The sequence below is a fragment of the Monodelphis domestica genome, chromosome 5 (assembly GCF_027887165.1).
Source record: "Monodelphis domestica isolate mMonDom1 chromosome 5, mMonDom1.pri, whole genome shotgun sequence".
NCBI classification, from domain to species: domain Eukaryota; kingdom Metazoa; phylum Chordata; class Mammalia; order Didelphimorphia; family Didelphidae; genus Monodelphis; species Monodelphis domestica.
The window spans coordinates 32,587,197-32,607,964 of NC_077231.1; the positions used below are offsets into that span (position 1 = coordinate 32,587,197).

The 20,768-nt window shown below is 42.5% G+C and overlaps 1 protein-coding gene across 1 annotated transcript; it reads left to right on the forward strand.

Moving 5' to 3' along the window:
- Positions 1 to 3,111: 3,111 nt before the first annotated feature.
- LOC130454425 (keratin, type II cytoskeletal 1-like) lies at positions 3,112 to 13,633 on the forward strand. Its single transcript, XM_056798167.1, has 9 exons — positions 3,112 to 3,680; positions 6,154 to 6,368; positions 7,136 to 7,196; positions 8,660 to 8,755; positions 8,965 to 9,129; positions 9,600 to 9,725; positions 10,586 to 10,806; positions 12,197 to 12,231; positions 12,647 to 13,633. The coding sequence occupies exons 1-9, from the start codon at positions 3,192 to 3,194 to the stop codon at positions 12,910 to 12,912; spliced, it is 1,674 nt and encodes a 557-aa protein (XP_056654145.1). The 5' UTR covers positions 3,112 to 3,191; the 3' UTR covers positions 12,913 to 13,633.
- Positions 13,634 to 20,768: the final 7,135 nt, after the last annotated feature.

Sequence of the window (20,768 nt, forward strand, 5' to 3'; positions counted from 1 at the left end):
TTTCTTTGTTATAGGTAACTCCCATGTCAATGAAGGACAGCACCATCTTCACAAATGGATATCTTAGATATCCCTGAGCACCAAAGATGAAGTCACTTGTCTAGTGTCATATAACTAGCAGGTGTCAGAAGTTCAATTTGAACTTGGATCTTCTAGTTTTGAAGATCAACTCTTTCCAGTAAACCATGATACCTCTCTTTAAAGACTTCTATAAATGTCTCTAGTGTGATGACATTTCATCATATAATGAAATCTTATCATCATCTAACTTAGAGTGAGAATTGTTTCTCAAACACTAGCTTTACATTAGTTGTTTTGAGTGTCTTTAATAAAAAATAATACCCATTGCACCTGTCTCAAACCTACCTTTTGTCTTTGGGTCATTGGGCATTAGAATTGGAAAGGATTTGAAAGATCACCTTATCCAACCTACTTGTTTTACAGAGAAGAAAATGGAATCCCAGAGAGGTAAGTTGCCTAAAGGCTCATGGCTAATAGCTCACAGCTAAGTCTTTTCCACTTGGACTTATGCCTTCGTCTTTAGAAGGACCAAAGTTGTGTGTACCCCAAACAGATAATAAGGAAAAAGACCTGTACAAAATATTTATAGCCACACTCTTTGTGGTGGCAAAAATTGGAAAAGGAGAGGGTGTCCATCGATTTGGGAATGGCTGAACAAATTGTGGTATCTGATGGTGACGGGATTCTATTGTGCTGAAAGGAATGATGAACTGGAGGAATTCCATGTGAAATGGAAGACCTCTAGGAATTGATGCAGAGCGAAAGGAGCAGAACCAGGAGATGAATAGACTGTAATACAATTGAGTGTAATGAACTTCTCTACTAGCAGCAATGCAATGATCCAGGACAATTTTGAGCGACTTATGAGAAAGAGCTCTATCCACATTTAGAGAATGAACTGTGGGTGTAGAAACACAAGAAAAATATATGATCGATTACGTAGTTCAATGGGGATATGATTAGGGTTTTGATATTAAAAGATCACTCTACTGTACATATGAATAACATGGAAGTAGGTTTTGAACAATGATATACGGATAACCTAGTGGAACTGCTTGTCATCTTTGGGAGTGGGGAAGAGCAGGGGAGGGGATCATGAATCATGTAACCATGGAAAACTATTCTAAATTTTAAAAAAAGATTATGTTCTGCAAAACACTTTTTAAAAAAGGACCAAAGTCAGAACTACATTTTTTTTTGTTCTTTGGACTCAGTGATTAGAAACAAGAACATATATAGAGATTTGGTTGGGTAATTTCACCGATGAAGGTGTCTGTGGAAATGTTGAGCCATAAGAGTAAGGAAAGTCCTTGGAGATAAAAAAGGCATTTGTCTGTGGATCCAATGGCTCAAGAGGTCTGGAGTCTTGGAGAATTAGAAACTTGGAGACCTAGAAGGAGGGAATAATCATTTATACAGCACCTACTTCATACCAGGAATTGTACTAAACTCTTTACAATTATTATCTCATCTGATACTTAAAACAATCCTAGGAGGTAAGTGCTAATATTATTCCCATTTTGCAGTTGAGGAAACTGAGACAGACAGAGGTTAAGTGACTTGCCCAGGGTCACAAAACTAATGTCTGAGGTTGGATTTGAGCTCAGGATTACTGGACTCCAGGGTCAGTGCTCTGTCTGCTGTAGCACCAGCTATCTCTGGAGAAATGGAGACCTGGAGATCTCAAATCAAGGAACCTAGAACCCTGGACAACTCTAGATCTGAATAATAGAACTAGAAATTTGGAGAGCTATAAAAATAGATATGTAGAATCCCTATAGAAATAGATATGTAGGCATCCACCTGGGAGACTAAAGGCTTAGCTATTCCATAGCTATTGAGGGGGAGGAAATGGAAGTTTGTCTAGTAGGCTTTCATTAGGAGGAATAGATAAATTGTCACCTTGTCTGGAAGAGAGAAGACAAGGCTGGGCTGAGAATTGTTTGTTCCAAGGACATTTTTCTACAAGTAACTGGACACAAGTTCTACTGATGTCATCAGGGGCTACTGTGCCTGGGGAAAAGAACAACTTACTTTCACTAGAGAGAAGGTTCAACATACCCTGGGAAGTCATGAAGCTTTGCCCAGAGGATTCTGATCATTTTCTCAAAGGTAAATGTTAAGAGAAAAGCCAACCTTCTGGAAATTGAGAGGGCTTTCCATCAGTCAGTCAGTCAGTCAATCAGCAAGTATTTATTAAGCACCTACTATCTGCTAGGCACTGTATTAAGCCCTGGGGATGGAAAGAAAGACATAACAGTCTCTGCACTCTAGGTATCACAGTCTAATGATCAGGGAGTTACCTGTGGCTGGTTAAATATTGATGCTGAAGCATAAATAATTTAGCCACATAATGAGAAGACAAAACCCATTGGAAAGGACCCTAAAGTTGGGAAAGATTGAAGGTAAAAAGAGAAGGAGACAGAGAGGATGAGCTGGATAGATAGTGTCATGGAAACAATGAACATGAGCTTGGATAGACTTGGAGATAGTAGAGGATAGAAGGGCCTGGGGTGCTATGGTCCATGGGGTCACGAAGAGTTCAATGTGACAGAACCACCATTTTTCTCTTTCCTCAAGAGTCTAAAGAATGACTGATCTTCAAGAGTTTTCGGCTAGTCTGTCCCTATGGGAAATAGTCTTCTTTTTTGGGAAGTGGGCAACAGGGAAAGCAACTTTTCTTTCAGTCTGAGAAAACTGCATGGAGGGGAGCTTCTTTATCCAGTGCCCCTGCTAGGCAGCTGATTGGAGTGGGTCAAAGTCTCTGACCTCCCAGTTTCGATCCCACCCTGATGGAAACGAAAAAGTGGTGAAATACTAACAATTGAAAAACCACCTCTCGGAAGGCTTTTGGGAGCCATCTCACACCCCTCCTATTGCTGGGCCAGCAGATAGTCAATAGATAATTGAGTAAAACTTGCTAACCAAGCGCTTCTCATTTGACACACTGTTCCCTAGATGGATGGCACCGATTCATTTTCTTGTCATTTTTAGTTTATTGCTGTAGGGGAACCAAACCCACCCATTTGTATTCCAACTACCTTGGCCAGTTGCCAAAGCCAGCAGGGAATATAAAGGGGAGCCTTCCCCTCTCCCACCAGACGAGCACTCCTGGTCTCATCTCTTGTTCTTCTCTTCATCTCAGCATCACTCCCTCTCCTTTAGCCATCATGAGCAGGCTGTCTATCCGGAGATCCCAAAGTGGGAGCTACAGCAGTGGTTCTGCCATTTTGCCTGGCAGGGGCCGGAGAGTGGCTGGGAGCTCCTCTGTTGTGAGGTTTGGAAGCTGTTCTAGGGGCAGAGGGGCTGGCTCCAGCAGTCAGAGCCTCATCAACCTCGGGGGGCACAAGAGCATCCTTTCCAGTGTGGCAGGTGCAGGCCTAGGCCAAGGAAGTCTGGGATATGGAGGCTACGCAGTGGGAGGCTTTGGAAGTGGACGTTTTGGTGGTGGCGGTTTTGGAGCAGGTGGCTTTGGTGGTCTGGGCGGTGGGCCCTTTGGCCCCAATGCCTGCCCTGGTGGGATCCACGAAGTGGTCACCAACCAGAGCTTGCTGGAGCCTCTGAATGTGAAGATAGACCCTGAGGTCCAACAGGTCAAGACCCAGGAGCGGGAGCAGCTCAAGGTCCTCAACAACCAATTCGCTACCTTTATCGACAAGGTAAGTCCCAGCATCTACCATTCAGAGAGCCAGGAGAGAACTATTTCAGAGTCCTAGAGAAGGAATTTTCTGAACTCTCAGAGGCTATCTATCCAGTCTGTTTCACCGTCTTTCAAGAGGAAAGTGTCAGAAGGTTTTCAGAGAGGACCACTTTGTCCACACAGTTCTCCAACACGAAGGAGATGTCACGGCTTTCCAACATAACTTGTCCTGGGGAAAGGGGGATGGGTCTGACTTTGATCGGAAATCAAGTCCTTCTCAGTATTGAACCTTGATTTCCTCTTGATTCAGTCTGAGGGTAGCAACATCTCCTTTTAGTTCTCTCTGAGTGACGTCACCCAGCGATGAAGAAGATATTTTTCACAGCAGAATCTTTGAGGCTCCTCAGTGGGCTTACTTAGAATCAAGCCAGGGAATGTGCTCTGGCTCCCATGGGCTTCCTGTGGATTTAAATCCATAAGAGGCATTAGGAGCACGTTGGCAGCATGCTGGTCCTTACAGATGGGAGTCAAGGAATTGGAATAGGAGGTAGTGTTGACAGCCAAGAGAGAAGGAGGGGAATCGGGGAAGGTGGGCCATTGTAGGTGGCATGGTCAGTTGGCTTGAAATTTTATTAGCTGGGTTGACCAATTTCACTGGCTCTAGAAGATCATGACTTCAGATAGAAAAGTGGAGCTTTCTCTTTGATTGGGAAATCTATTTTTAAATGAATCTAAAAATCTTTAATCCTATCTATTCATACTTTCTACTTTGAGGTATACAGCATTTGCCTATGGTTACATAATTAAGGTATGAACCAAGAGCTCTTGATTCTAAGGCCAAGGCTCATTGCATTATACCAAGCTATCATAAAAGGCCCTTTTTTCTCTGGCCTTTTCCCAGTCTTCCTCTCCTGATCTTTAGACTGGGTTCTAGTTTGGGCAATGTGGGCAGTAGTGATGTATGCCTGTAATCCCTCCTACTGGAGAACTCTGAAGTTGGGTGGATCTCTTGACCTCTGAGCTGCAGCAAGGATGAAATTATTTGGATGTACACACAGAATTCCCGACAAATATAGCCTTAGGGAGAGAAAAATGTAGTAGGACAAAGCTTCAGCACTTATCAATAATCAGATTGGGCCTTGAGTGACTGGGAACTTCTAGGCTGGATTAATCTTAGAGATCCAGACACAAAAACAAAAAAGGAAAGAAAGCAAGGAAGCCAAGAAAGAGGGAAGGAAGAAAGAAAAAAGAAGGCAGGAAAGAAGGAAGGATAGAAAAAAGAAGGAGGATATGAGCAAGACTTCCTCTATGAATGCAGGTTCAAACAGTTTAATAAAGAATTCTTCCTGAATTAAAATAGGTAAAAAGAATCTATTCATTGGTGGCCATCTGTTTTCTGTTGATTAGCAGAACTTAATTCAACTGCTACCCAGGCAACAGACAGACAACCTGTCCTCAGAACCTTTCTAGCCTGCTGGTATGGTTGGACCAGAGTTTATGTGCCCTTCGAATGGAATTATTGAATCATACTCTCAGCACTGGAAGGGACCTTGGAGTTCATATCTTCTACAAGTTGTCATCCAGACTTCAAGAAACCTAGGTCCCTTTCACCCTGAGATAAAATATTAGAAAAATTAATAGGGTAGGGTCAATTGGGAAATCCTCCCTGAAACAGTGGGAGTATATTTCTGTTTGAGTATATTGCTAAAGGGCCCCCTTGAATAGGGAGGGACCAGTGAGTTGTGCAATTTCAGGAAGGCTCCCTTTGATTATGAGATGATTAATTTTTTTTCTTCTTGCACCAAAGGAATGTCATATAACAGCCTGAAGAGAAAATTTTGCCTTAGGGAAGTTTAAGGGTGGCGAAAATCAGTGGAGGGATGGGCAACTTTTGTTGAATGTTTATTGTGGGTAGATCTTTGGAAGAAAGAAAGAAAGAAAGAAAGAAAGAAAGAAAGAAAGAAAGAAAGAAAGAAAGAAAGAAAGAAAGAAAGAAAGAAAGAAAGAAAGAAAGAAAGAAGAGAGAGAGAGAGAGAGAGAAGAAAGAAAGAAAGAAAGAAAGAAAGAAAGAAAGAAAGAAAGAAAGAAAGGCAGGAAGGAAGGCAGGAAGGAAGGCAGGAAGGCAGGAAGGAAGGAAGGAAGGAAGGAAGGAAGAAAGAAAGAAAGAAAGAAAGAAAGAAAGAAAGAAAGAAAGAAAGAAAGAAAGAAAGAAAGAAAGAAAGAAAGAAAGAAAGAAAGGAAGGAAGGAAGGAAGGAAGGAAGGAAGGAACGAAGGAAAGAAAGAAAGAAGGAAGGAAAGAAAAAAGGAAAGGAAGGAAGGAAGGAAGGAAGGAAGGAAGGAAGGAAGGAAGGAAGGAAGGAAGGAAGGAAGGAAGGAAGGAAGGAAGGAAGGAAGGAAGAAAGAAAAATATAGACCTTCTAGAGGTACCAGTGCCCCCTGCTCTGAGGTGGTCCTTGTTGCCTCCAGGATGGATTTGTTTCCCTGATTTCAGGTGAGGTTCCTGGAGCAGCAGAACCAAGTGCTGCAGACCAAGTGGGACCTACTTCAGCAGCTGAATGTCAGCACCCGAACGACCAATCTGGACCCAGTTTTTGAAACCTACATCAGCCTCTTGCGGGGACAGGTGGACAGTCTCAAGTCCCAGAAGAACCAACAGGAGTTGGAACTGAAGACCACTCAGGACTCAGTGGAAGACTTCAAGAAGAAGTAAGTAGGGCTCACGGGGGCGGAATGCTATCTTATTTACCCAACTTATATGTAGGGTAGAAGGTTTTAACACCTTTGTCTTCCCCAAATATTCACCTGTGCCAGGGTCCTGTAAAGGAAGACCATGCCATCATCAAACAGCTGTTCTTGTTCCCTGATGTAGTGAAGAAAAATCATTTTTCTACAGTGACTATAAGGGTTTTATCACATTTCACTAGGGCAGGCAGGATGGTACAGTAGAAAGAGTCCTGCCTCTGGTGTCAGAGGACAGGGATCAAATCATGCCTCTCTGAAGTTGGGCAGGTCACTTGCTTGCACTTGCAGGTCACTTTATCTATGAAGGGAAGGAGTTGGACTAGATGGCCTTGGAGATGCTTCTAGATCAGGAGTTTATAACTTTTTTTGTGTTTTGGATCCTCTTGGATATTGGGAGAAGCCTTTGTCCCTTTTCAGAATAATGCTTTTTAATTCATAAGAATTCAAAGGAAATGAATTATATTACCTATATCATCTCTTTATCTCTAGCTCTATTCATCTATCTATCTATCTATCTATCTATCTATCTATCTATCTATCTATCTATCTATCTATCATCTGTCTGTCTATCTTTCACCTTCAAGTTCCTCAGCCCCAGGTCTGCTGTAGAGACCAAGATCATTTAAGCGCAGGGGAATTTAGTAATTGGGACATTTCGGGTGAAAGTAGCCTTACAGAACTGATCATCAGGGTAGGTGGTGGTCACTTATCCATCTCCTCAATTTTACCAGGTATGAAACCGAAATCAACGCCCGTACAAATGCTGAGAATGACTTTGTGGTGCTCAAGAAGGTGAGTAGAGCTGACTCTTCTTCCAGGAGCCAAGGAAGCAGGCACCATTTCCGAGATCTTGGCCAGCTATAGTTCCTCACTTACTGGGTCTCAGTTTCTCCAGTTGTGAATAATTATAGTCCCCAGTTTAACTCTCAGGTCTATGTGACGTGAAGCTCAGTTAAGCCTACAGTAATCATGTTAATGATAATTAGGTATTAATTAATTCTTGGGTTTCTGCACTGAAAATTCTTGGCAGTAAATCCTGCAAATCCAACTTCTTGACATAATGTTTTGAGGCAAGTATCCCTTAATGTCAGCTATTATCAATTACTCTTTCCTCATTTGCTGACATTCTTGATAACTATTGACAGTACAACTTACAGGGGTTGGGGGTTGGGAAGACCCTTTAAACCAACATGTGGTTTAGTGCCTTTTTGTTGAGAAGGCAGCTTGGTGGCATAGTGGTTAGAGTGTCAGAGCATCAGTCACTTACTGACTTTGTGACCACGGGCGAGGCATTTGACCCTGCTTGCCTCTGTTTCCTCATCTGTAAAATGGAATTGAGAAGGAAATGGCAAACCACCCCAGTATCTTTGCCAAGAACCCATATGGGGTCATGAAGAGTCAAACACAACTGAAATGACTGAAGAACTGAACAGTGGTTTAGTGCTTTGATTTCTTATTAATTACCTCTCCCTATCAGGAAGGGGACTGATTATGTTTGAGGCTAACAGTAAGCTGAGACAGAGAACAGCTCAGCAGCAATCTGAGAGGTACGATCACCCCCTCTCAGCATGGATCAGGGAAAAGAAAGAAGTTAAGTCAAAGAATGGCAGAATCTGGATGGCTTTTGAATTCTCAAAGAATCAGTGCCAGCGCTGGAAGGGATTTCAGAGATCATCTAGTCTCTGTCTCTGTCTCTGTCTCTCTCTCTCTCTCTCTGTCTCTCTCTCTCTTTCTCTGTCTCTCTCTCTGTCTCTCTCTGTCTCTCTCTGTCTCTCTCTCTCTGTTTCTCTCTCTCTCTCTCTCTCTCTGTCTCTCTCTCTGTCTCTCTCTCTCTTTCTCTGTCTCTCTCTCTGTCTCTCTCTGTCTCTCTCTCTCTGTTTCTCTCTCTGTTTCTCTGTTTCTCTCTGTCTCTCTGTCTCTCTGTCTCTCTGTCTCTCTCTCTCTCTCTCTCTCTCTCTCTCTCTCTCTCTCTCTCTCTCTCTCTCTCTCTCTCTGTCTCTCTCTCATTTTACACATGAAGAATCCTGGGAGGACTTGTCCAAAGTCACATAACTTGTCACATAACATAATAGCAGAACTGGGATTTGAACTCAGGCCTTCTGGGATCCTGAGCCAATTCTTCCTACTCTGGCTGTTTCTCTTGGGGGTGAATTCTCAGATCAACAGGCATACATGCACTTAAAGCATATCCAGAGACATTTGGGCTAATCCTCCCTAGCCTGATCTTTCTGCACTTGCCCTCTGCTTTATTTCAGGATGTGGATTCTGCCTACGTGGGTAAAGTTGATCTCAGCACCAGAACCAACAGCGTGCAGCAAGAAATAGATTTCCTCACAGTCTTGTATGAGACGGTAAGTTTAGGGTCTGCTTCCCTCAATCCAGGAGACCCGGGGACCCTTGGGAAGCAGAGACAAGGGAGAGAAGCATCTCTGGGGTGGTCTCTAAATTTGTGAGTGGAGCTGGGAGGAAGAGGTGGTTCTGGGAACCTCAGGAGTAAAAAGAGTCAGAGAAGGAGCCCCCTCAGGAGTCCCCAAAGACCAATCCAAAGTCGGTCTTACAGGAATTGGCCCAAGTGCAGAAAACTGTCAGTGACACCAACGTGATCCTTTCCATGGATAACAATCGCACCCTGAACCTGGATGGCATCCTGGAGGAGATCAGAAGTCAGTATGATGACATTATCCAGAATGCAAAGTCGGAAGCTGACTCCCTGTACCAGGCCAAGGTGAGTGAGGGAACCCGGGCACAATCTGGTCTGCAGAGGAACCAGCATTTGAAAAAACCCATTTCTGGGAAGGCGTGTGAGAGGGAGAAGGATATCGCGTCAGAACTCCTGGGAAATTTGTCCAGTGGACCCCAGCATCCTTGGGCTTGGCCTGGTCTACTTTGGGGAGGTTATTTCATTTGGAAGGCAGGCCACCAGGAGAACTCTCAGGGACACATGGATGGTTCTATCAGCCTCAAAGGCCACAAGAAGACTCTCCATTTTCCATTGGCTGTATTACCTCTCTGTGGTCAGTGATTCTGACCTGGCCAGCTTCAGGCTCTGCTTTAGGGCAGATGAGTATCTGGGAGGCTTGGCCACTGCTCAAGAAGACCTTGTGGAGATGGACTGGCCACCTGGGAAGGGCTGCCATCATCTAGACAATCTCCCTCTACTTTGTTCTTGACTCTGGTCTTCCTCCCTAATTCTAGTACCAAGAGCTTCAGGTTACTGCAGGGAAACACGATGATGATGTCAAGGTTCTCAAGGCCGAGATCAGCGAGCTGAACCGAGTCATTCAGAGACTAAGGGCAGAAATCGACCGGGTCAAGAAACAGGTAGGGGCTGTGGTGGGACTCTGTGGGCAAAGTCTCTGTGCCCATCTGGGGCTTCCAAGTCAATGAATGAACTTTCTGTCCCCGCGTACAAAACTCTACTAGTGCTGGCCATGAAGGGAGGGAGAAGGGCTGAGGGCAGGGGGATGGGGTTCTGAGAGAGCTCCAGAATAAGGAAGCCCTTGGTCTTGGCCTTTGGGAAATTGGGGATATGGGCCAAGCCAAGGAGCTATGAATAAGTTACAAGAATTAGTTACCATGAGAAGGTAGTGTGGTGTTAAAAAGAAAAAGAAATAGAGAAGGAGTAAGAGGCCAATAGAATTTTCAATCTGGAAGAAGGAAGAAAGAAAAAAGGAGGGAAAAAAGGAAGGAAGGAAGAGGAAGGAAGGAAACAAATATTGATCAAATAGCTGCTATGTATCAGACACTAAGGGCTTTACAAATGTTTTGTTATTCAGTTCTCCCAACAACCCTGGGAGATAGGTGCTCTAATTATCCTCATTTTACAGATCAGGTAGCTGAGACTGAGAAAGGTTAAATAACTTGCTCAAGGTGGCACAGAGAGCACTGGAGGTAGGAGTTGAACTACTGGTCCAATGCTCTATCCACTGTGTCACCTATTTACCTCCAAAGGGCTGGGTTCAAATCTCAGCTATGCTACTGACCGCCATTTTGACATTGGGTCAGTCACTTAATGTGTTGGGGGCTCATTTTCCTCATCTGTCAAAGGAGGGGGCTGGAATAGATAGACAAGACTCTTAGCAGCTCTCAATCCCATGATCCTAGTTCACTGAAGAGCTTCTCTAGATAAGTAGCCAATGCAACATGGGCTTCATTGACTCACTTCATTCTACCCTCTGCAGAGTGCTGCTGTGCAGGAGTCCATCCTGGAGGCTGAACAGAAGGGTGAGAAAACGGTCAAAGATGCCCAGGACAAACTGGTCCATCTGGAGGATGCCCTGCACCAGGCCAGGGAAGATCTCACCCGATTGCTTCGGGACTACCAGGAGCTGTTGACCGTCAAGTTGGCTCTGGATGTGGAGATTGCTACCTACAGGAAGCTGCTGGAGGGAGAAGAGAGCAGGTGAGTGCAGGGAGATGGGGACCATCCTGACTGCTCCTCCTCTTGAGTGGAACCAGGCCATGAGACCTGAGAGTTTCAGAGCCAAGAAGGACCTCAGATGTTACCTAGTTTGATCCCAACCTTGGCCAGCATTCTGCCACAACCTCTCTGACAAAAGGCTATCCAGATGGGGAACTCACAACCAATGTGACTCCTTGCTATTTTAGTCCGCTCACATTATTCTTGTTGTTTGGCTGAGTAGTCATGCCTGACTCTTCCTGACCCCGTTTAGAGTTTTCTTGGCAAAGACACTAGAGTGGTTTTCCATTCCCTCCTCCAAGTCATTTTGCAGATAAAGGAAACAGGGTTAAGTGACTTGCTCAGGGTCAAACACTTGGGACATGTCTGAATCCAGACTTGAACTCAGGTCCTCCTGACTTTGGATCTAGTTTTCTTCTCTTTCTAATTCTAGTATAGAGCCAACATTAGCCTCTTGTGAGTATAAGACTTACCAACACTTTATGACTCATCGACAATTATTGATCCTAAAATGCTGAGTTAGTTTAGGGCCCATGTCCAATATAATCACGACTTCTGGTTGGGAATTTCTGAATACAGAGATCTCCTGCCTTTTCTCCCTTAGCAAATAACCCCCTCAATTTTGTGTTAGGATTTCCTTTCTGTGGAAGAAGAGAGTGAGAATCATGCCATTGCCCCTTTGGTCTTAGTTGGGTTCTCCTTGGAGCTTAACTTTTGGTATCTTGGCATTAAGAAAGGACAAAGAAAAGGGGGGGGGCAGATCTCAAGGACAGAAGTGGAATAGTGGTCAGGCTGATGTAGAGCTGCAAAGAGTAGTTTGGGCCCTTTGGCAGAAACAGTTTGGAAGGCAATGGGACAAGGAGCTGAAGCGGTGCCCTTCTTTTCTAATTTGTTATGTGCAACATGATCTAAAAGTAATTAAGGCAAATTCAACTGAGTGGGAGGAGGAGTATCTCTAATGACTAATAGTGGGTGCCATTAACAGTCTGGTAGCTTTCAATTTTACCTAATTATTCTTGCTGATGAAGTCCTTAGCTCCTAGCCAGGAAAGAAGTGATTCCGTGCTGCTCAATGAGTTTCCCTGTTAAACTTGTATGCTGCCTAATGTTGGTGCCCTGGGGCCAGTCACTCACTGGGGGAGACAAAGTGGCCATGAAGAACAGGGTGATGGTGGGGGCTCAGGAGAAACTATCTGGGAAGCAACAACCAGGAGACGAGGCTGAGAGTGACTGCCCATGGAACTCATCACCCTGGCTTAGAACCATGGTGCAATTCTCAGATAGAGCAGGGATTACTGAAACCTGGAATTCTTTTCCAAGCCTCCCTTGGAAGGGCGATTGATAGTTGTGCTTCTTCTTTCTCTTTCTCCCAGGATCTCTGGAGAGGTCTCCAGTTCTGTGAGCTACTGTAAGTCATTTGGGGATGGGGTGGGGGTTTGGGGGAAGAATTCTGTTGAGCTCCTAACTCTTTTCCTTGTCTGGGATGGGGACTCCCTTGTATACAAACATATGGTACTGGGCAATATCCAGGGGAAGAGGACATGTAGTGTCTGCCCTTTGGACAAGATGCCCAGGGCACAGGCAAGACAGGAGATAGTTGGGAGAGAAGAATGACAGGTGTCTTTTTTTTTTGCTCACTTCATATTTGTTTTTCTAATTATTTAATTAATTAATTTTGAGAGGTCATAGAGCCTCAGATGAGAAGCAGGGATTTGGTCATGAGCCTGGGTAGCTTTATGGGGGGGGGTAGAGAGAGGCAGAGAGCAGTGAGGCTAGCCATGGAGTTCCTCAGAGTCTTGATCTTCTTTTCTGTCTCCCTATAGCTGTGGTAACCAGCAGCATCTCATCCAGTGGGGCATCATCAACAAGCCTTGGTCTTGGGGGCAAGAGTTCTGGAGATGGAAGCAGCAGATCCAGCTCTGGAGTTGACTATAGCTCTGGCACCAGATCTGGCTCTACTCGTGCTACTTTTGGATCTGCAGGCACCAGCTCTGGATATGGAGCCCAGGAATCTGGGTCTAGGAAGACTCAGGGCTACAGCTCAGGGCAGGGCAACCAGGAAGGCTCTTATACCCGAGTAAAGTTCTAAAATCCTGGCTCAGATTTCTGGTATCTTCTGGCTTGTTGAGATGTGATTTCCCTGATGCTGGCCTCCGATTCGTCCTTTGGCATACTGAATCTCAAGCAGATCTCCTTTCTCCATCCTCCCTTCTCAGTGGAACTAGGGAGGCAGGAGGAGGATCCTCTTATGGTGTTCTTTGTTCAATGTTTGCTTCCCTTCCTACTTGGTCCCTCTTATGATTCCTTTCCCATCCCTTGGCATTCTACCATTGCCCATTCTCTATCAGGCTGCTGAAAGAAGTCTGTTCTCCCCTTTCTTCTTTCCCTTCTTTCCTGGTGCTAAACAAGGGGCCCAATTGCAAGCCAATTAGTGTCAACTTTTGATTATCTGCCACTATGGAAGGAGAAGCCACAGGAATGGTGGCTCCGAAAACCATGTTGATTGGATGACATTATTCTGCTGTTTGATGGCAGGGTTTGATTTCCTGCTCAGGGAGATTTTCTATCTCTGAGCACGTTTCAGACAAGAGAGAACAGATAAAGTCCAGGAGCATCCCGAGTGGCAGGATGACTTTTGTCCAGAATGCAAGTCTTTTCTACAAAAAGTATGACCTACATTTGAATCATCGAGACCATTATTTGAAGCTAATACCTTGTTGCCTATGCTTTGGGGTCCTGTTTTAAAGCCTTGAATGTTCTTCCTCCCCCTCCTCTCCATCATGTCAATAAACTTCATGGGAATAAAGTCATTTTGTGTCTAAATACTCTTCATGCTCACCAGAAAAACAGACTGCAGGCTTCCCTGATCACATGCCCCATTCTAACTTCTCCAACCAAGATGGAACATTTATCTTTCTTATCTATTAAGTGAGGACTTTCTATCAATCAGAGGAAAAATAACTCACACTTTTGGGGTGCTTTCTGGCATACAAGACACCTTCCTGACAACGATTCTGGGAGGCAGTTTGGTGCATAAATCAGTATCCCCACTTTACAGATCAGAAAACTAAGTCTTCAATAGGTCAAGTGACTTCCCCAAAGTTACACATCTAGCACGTCTCAGAACCAGACCTTCTGATTCCAGGTCTATCTCTCATGGATGATGTCACTCATGTCTGGTTCAAGTTCAGTTTCAGTCATTTTGCAGTCTTGCCTGACTCTTCATAGAGGACAGAACACAGCTGGTGTGGGCTCCAGCCAAGAGTTATAAAGAAACATCCTAACTCATCCGGATACTCTAGGACCATTACACCAGATAAAACAGCCTGGCTTTTGTGGAGTGAGCCAGACAGAGAAGGTGGCTAATAAGTGCTCTCAACTAAATCTGCCCTGGTTCACAAAGCTAAAAGGGGTCTGAAGCAGCATTCGAACTCACCTTCCTGACTCCAAGCTCAGTGTCCAAGCCAGGTCACCACTCCTGTTCTGGCCATACTTTCCTCTCTTCCCAATCTCATCTCTTTCCATATGCTGGAGACATTTCTGGCTTTAGAGAAACTCACAATCTTGGGCTCCATTGGCCTAGCCCAGCGCCACCTCCATGGCATAAGGAAATCTTTGAGTAGGACTTAGCAGGTTATAGAGCATGGAGTGACTGGAGTTTTGCCTCAGTGGTGGGAATAGTTAATCCTCTTGCTTTCATAGTGGCCTGCCCAGGAATGTCAGTCAGCTTTTTCTCCTCGCACCCTTCTACCCTTACCCTGGATAAGGAAGTGACCCTTTTCTTAGTTGCTCTGGACTATTAACTCTAAGGATTTGATTGCTTTGGATCTGCCTTTCTCACTATTATCCAACCAGTGGCTATGGAGCCAAGTCACACGGGACTCCAGCATCCGTTGTGAAGTTGATAAAGGGTGACCATCCACCTTGGGGTTGTCTGAGGGTTTTGTAGTCACCTTTTCACTCCATTTAATTCACTGGCACATCTGATTGAGGAGGACAAGCTGAGAGCTGCCTGTCCTGGGGATTCAGGTCATGCAGAACGCTTGGGATCAGGACCAGTGGTGGCATGTGCAGCTGGCTTTTTTTTTTTAATTTTAAACATTATTTTATTTGGTCATTTCCAAACATTATTCACTGGAAACAAAGATCATTTTCTTTTCCTCCCCGTCCCCCCCCCCCCCCCACCTTTCCCTCTCCCATAGCCGACGCATGATTCCACTGGTTATCACATGTGTTCTTCACTCGAACCCATTTCCCTGTTGTTGGAATTTGCATTATAGTGTTCATTTAGAGTCTCTCCTCAGTCATATCCCCTCAACCCCTCTAGTCAAGCAGTTGCTTTTCCTCCATGTTTTTACTCCCACAGTTTATCCTCTGCTTGTGGATAGTATTTTTTAGATCCCTGCAGATTGTTCAGAGACATTGCATTGTCCCTAGTAGAGGAATCCATCACCTTCGATTGTACCACAGTGTATCAGTCTCTGTGTACAATGTTTTCCTGGCTCTGCTCCTCTCGCTCTGCATCACTTCCTGGAGGTTGTTCCAGTCTCCATGGAATTCCTCCACTTTATTATCCCTTTGAGCACAATAGTATTCCATCACCAATATATACCACAATTTGTTCAGCCATTCCCCCATTGATGGGCATCCCCTCGTTTTCCAATTTCTGGCCACCACAAAGAGTGCAGCTATGAATATTTTTGTACAAGTCTTTTTCCTTATTATCTCGTTGGGGTACAAACCCAGCAGTGCTATGGCTGGATCAAAGGGCAGACAGTCTTTTATCACCCTTTGGGCATAGTTCCAAATTGCCCTCCAGAATGGTTGGATCAATTCACAACTCCACCAGCAATGAATTAATGTCCCTACTTTGCCACATCCCCTCCAGCATTCATTACTTTCCATAGCGGTCATGTTAGCCAATCTGCTAGGTGTGAGGTGATACCTCAGAGTTGTTTGGATTTGCATCTCTCTGATTATGAGATTTAGAACACTTTTTCATGTGCTTATTAATAGTTTTGATTTCTTTGGCTGAGAACTGCCTGTTCATGTCCCTTGCCCATTTATCAATTGGAGAATGGCTTGAATTTTTGTACAAATGATTTAGTTCTTTGTAAATTTGAGTAACTAAACCTTTGTCAGAGGTTTTTATGAAGATTGTTTCCCAATTTGTTGTTTTCCTTCTGATTTTGGTTACATTGGTTTTGTTTGTACAAAAACTTTTTAATTTGATGTAATCCAGATTATTTATTTTGCATTTTGTAACTCTTTCTAATTCTTGCTTGGTTTTGAAGTCTTTCCCTTCCCAAAGGTCTGACATGTATGCTATTCTGTGTTCGCCTAATTTTCTTATAGTTTCCTTCTTTATGTTCAAGTCATTCACACATTTTGAATTTATCTTGGTGTAGGGTGTGAGGTGTTGATCTAAACCTAATCTTTCCCATACTGTCCTCTAATTTTCCCAGCAGTTTTTATGAAATAATGGATTTTTGTCCCGAAAGCTAGAATCTTTGGGTTTGTCATATACTGTCTTGCTGAGGTCACTTGTCCCCAGTCTATTCCACTGATCCTCCTTTCTGTTTCTTAGCCAGTACCAAATTGTTTTGATGACCACTGCTTTATAATAGAGTTTGAGATCTGGGACTGCAAGGCCACCTTCCTTTGTATTTTTTTTTCATTATTTCCCTGGATATTCCTTGATCTTTTGTTCTTCCAAATGAACTTTGTTATGGTTTTTTCTAAATCAGTAAAAAATTTTTTTGGAAGTTCCATGGGTAGGGCACTAAATAGATAGATGAGTTTGGGTAGGATGGTCATTTTTATTATATTGGCTCATCCTACCCATGAGCAATTAATGTTCTTCCAATTGTTCAAGTCTAGTTTTAGTTGTGTGGAAAGTGTTTTATAGTTGTGTTCATATAGTTCCTGTGTTTGTCTCAGGAGATAGATTCCTAAGTATTTTATTTTGTCTAAGGTAATTTTGAATGGGATTTCTCTTTCTAATTCTTGCTGCTGAGCTGTGTTGGAATTATATAGAAATGCTGATGACTTATGTGGGTTTATTTTGTATCCTGAAACTTTGCTAAAGTTGTTGATTATTTTGATTAGCTTTTTGGTTGATTCTCTAGGATTCTTTAAGTAGACCATCATGTCATCTGCAATGAGTGATCATTTGGTCTCCTCCTTGCCTATTTTAATGCCTTCAATTTCTTTTTCTTCTCTAATTGCTACTGCTAGTGTTTCTAATACAATGTCAAATAGTAGAGGTGATAATGGGCATCCTTGTTTCACTCCTGATCTTAATGGGAATGGATTTAGTTTATCCCCATTGCAGATGATATTAGTTGATGGTTTTAGATATATACTGTTTATTATTTTTAGGAACAACCCTTCTATTCCTATGCTTTCTAGTGTTTTTAGTAGGAATGGGTGTTGTATTTTTATCAAAGGCTTTTTCTGCATCTATTGAGATAATCATGTGGTTCTTGTTGGTTTGCTTGTTGATGTGGTCAATTATGTGGATAGTTTTCCTAATATTGAACCAGCCCTGCATCCCTGGTATAAATCCTACTTGATCATGGTGGATGACCCTTCTGATCACTTGCTGGAATCTTTTTGCTAGTATCCTATTTAAGATTTTTGCATATATATTCATTAGGTAGATTGTTCTATAATTTTCTTTCTCTGTTTTTGGCCTGCCTGGCTTTGGAATTAGTACCATGTTTGTGTCATAAAAGGAGTTTGGTAGAACTCCCTCTTCGCTTATTATGTCAAAAAAGTTTGTATAGTATTGGAGTTAACTGTTCTCTGAATGTTTGATAGAATTCACTGGTGAATCCATCAGGCCCTGGGGATTTTTTCTTAGGAAGTTCTTTGTTGGCCTGTTGGATTTCTTTTTCTGATATGGGATTATTTAAGAAATCGATTTCTTCTTCTGTTAGTCTAGGCAATTTATATTTTTGTAAATATTCATCCATATCACCTAGGTTGGTATATTCATTGCCATATAGTTGGGCAAAATAGTTTTTAATGATTGCCTTAATTTCCTCTTCATTGGAGGTGAGATCCCCCTTTTCATCCTTGATGCTGTTAATTTGCTTTTCTTCTTTCCTTTTTTTAATTAGATTGACCAGTACTTTGTCTATTTTGTCTGTTTTTTTCAAAGTACCAGTTTCTAGTCTTGTTTATTAGCTCAATAGTTCTGTCACTTTCAATTTTATTAATTTCTCCCTTAATTTTTAGGATCTCTAGTTTGGTTTTCTTCTGGGGGTTTTTAATTTGTTCGTTCTCAAGTTTTTTGATTTGCATTTCCAATTCCTTGATCTCTGTCCTTCCTAATTTGTTAATATATGCACTCAGGGATATGAATTTTCCTCTAAGTACTGCCTTGGTTGCATCCCATAAGGTTTGAAAGGATGTCTCGCCGTTGTCATTTTCCTCAATGAAATTATTAATTGTTTCTATGATTTCTCCTCTAACTATCCGATTTTGGAGTATCATATTATTTAATTTCCAATTAATTTTTGATTTGGCTCTCTATGTACCCTCACCGATCAATATTTTTATTGCCTTGTGATCTGAAAAGGCTGCATTTATTATTTCTGCTTTTCTGCATTTGAGTGCCATGTTTCTGTGACCTAGTGTATGATCTATTTTTGTGAATGTGCCATGTGGTGCTGAAAAGAAGGTGTATTCCTTTTTGTCCCTATTTATTTTTCTCCATATGTCTATTAACTCTAATTTTTCTAAGATTTCATTCACCTCTTTTACCTCTTTCTTGTTTATTTTTTGGTTTGATTTATCTAAATTTGATAGTGGTTGGTTCAAGTCTCCCACTAATATGGTTTTACTGTCTATTTCCTCCTTCAATTCTCCTAGTTTCTCCATTAAAAATTTGGATGCTATACCATTTGGTGCATACATGTTGATTAGTGATATTTCCTCATTGTCTATACTCCCTTTTAGCAGAATATATTTACCTTCCCTATCCCTTTTGATCAGGTCTATTTGTGCTTTGGCTTTGTCAGATATCATGATTGCAACTCCTGCCTTCTTTCTATCAGTTGAGGCCCAAAAGGTCTTACTCCAACCTTTAATTCTAACCTTGTGAGTATCAACCCACCTCATATGTGTTTCTTGAAGACAACAAATGGTAGGGTTTTGGGTTCTAATCCAATCTGCTATTTGTCTACGTTTTATGGGTGAGTTCATCCCATTCACGTTCAAAGTTATGATTGTCATTTGTGGATTCGCTGGCATTTTGATATCTTCCCCTAATTCTGACCTTTCTTCTTTAGCTATCTCCTTTTGAACCAGTGATTTACTTTAGGTCAGTCCCCCTAGTCCCCTCCCTTGAGATGCTTCCCTTTCTAGCCCCTCCCTTTTTGTTCCTTTCCCCTCCCCCCTCTCCTTCCCTCCCTTTTTATACTCTCTCCCCCTCCCCCTCCTTAATTTTCCTTTCTTTCTTGCCCTAATGGATAAGATAGAATTCAGGATCCCACTGGATCTAGATGTTCTTCCCTCTCAGATTTGATTTCACTGAGAGTAAGGTTTAAGTAATTCCACTTCACACTCTCTTCCTCTCCTTCTCATATGAGAGTTCTTCCCCTCCCCTTCCCATGTGTATCTTTATATTGGAAAGATTATTCTATTAAATCCCCCCCCCCCTATTTCTTGAAGTAAATCTTAGTGTTCTCGACTGTTCCCTCCCTCCCTTTTCCTTTCTTTGCCCCCACTTTCCCCAAATCTTCTTAATGCCCCAATCTTTCCCTATGCATGTTTCTTCTAACTACTCTTATGATGCTACAATTTTTGGGAGTTACACAAAACATTTTCCCCACATATTAATATATATAATTTGATGTAAATGTAGTCCTTATAGAAGAGAGTTTGACTTAAAGAAAAAGATAAGATTTATCTCCTTTTCCCTTTCTTTCATATTTACCTTTTCATGTTTCTCTTGCTTTCTGTGCTTGGATATCAAATTTTCCACTAAGTTCTGGTCTTTTCTTAGCAAATGCTTGGAAATCTTTTATTTTGTTGAATGCCCATACTTTCCCCAGGAAGTATATAGTCAGTTTTGCTGGGTAGTTGATTCTTGGTTGGAGACCCAGCTCTCTTGCCTTTCTAAATATCGTGTTCCATGCTTTGCGGTCTCTTAGTGTGTTAGCCGCTAAGTCGTGTGTGATCCTTATGGGAGCCCCCTTATATCTGAAGCTCCTCTTCCTGGCTTCTTGTAGGATTTTCTCCTTTTCTTGCAAGCTCTTGAATTTGGCAATTACATTCCTAGGGGTTGTCTTTTGGGGATTTAGTATAGAGGGTGTTCTATGAACCCTTTCTATTTCTATTTTTCCCTCTTGTTCCAGAATGTGTGGGCAATTTTCTTTTATAATCTCCTGTAGAATAATATCGAGTTTATTGTTTATCTCTGGTTTTTCTGGGAGACCGATAATTCGGAGGTTGTCTCTTCTCCCTCTGTTTTCCAGGTCTGTGACCTTCTCAGTGAGATATTTTATGTTTTCTTCTAATTCATTAATTTTTTGGGTTTGCTTTATTGATTCTTGCTGTTTTATGATCTCACTTTCTTCGAGTTGCTTAATTCTGGTCGTTAGGGATTGGTTTTGCTTTTCAGCTTTGTCTGCCCTTCTATTGGATGCTTCGAGCTCTTTTTCCAATTGAGCAGTCTTATCTGTCAGACTGCTGATCTCTTTCTCCCATTTTTCTTTCCAGGTTTCCATCTTTTGGATAAGTTCCAGTTTGAGATCTTCCAGAGCTTGTTGATAGCTTCCATTTTGGGAGGCATGTTCTGATTTTTTTTTGATTTCCTCCTCATTCTCTTCTTTTCCTTGGGTACTTCCACCATAAAAGTTTTCAATAGTCACCTTTTTCCCTTTCTTCCTGGAGGCTTGATTTTGGGCCATGTGAGCCATCCCTTTGGTGGTTTTA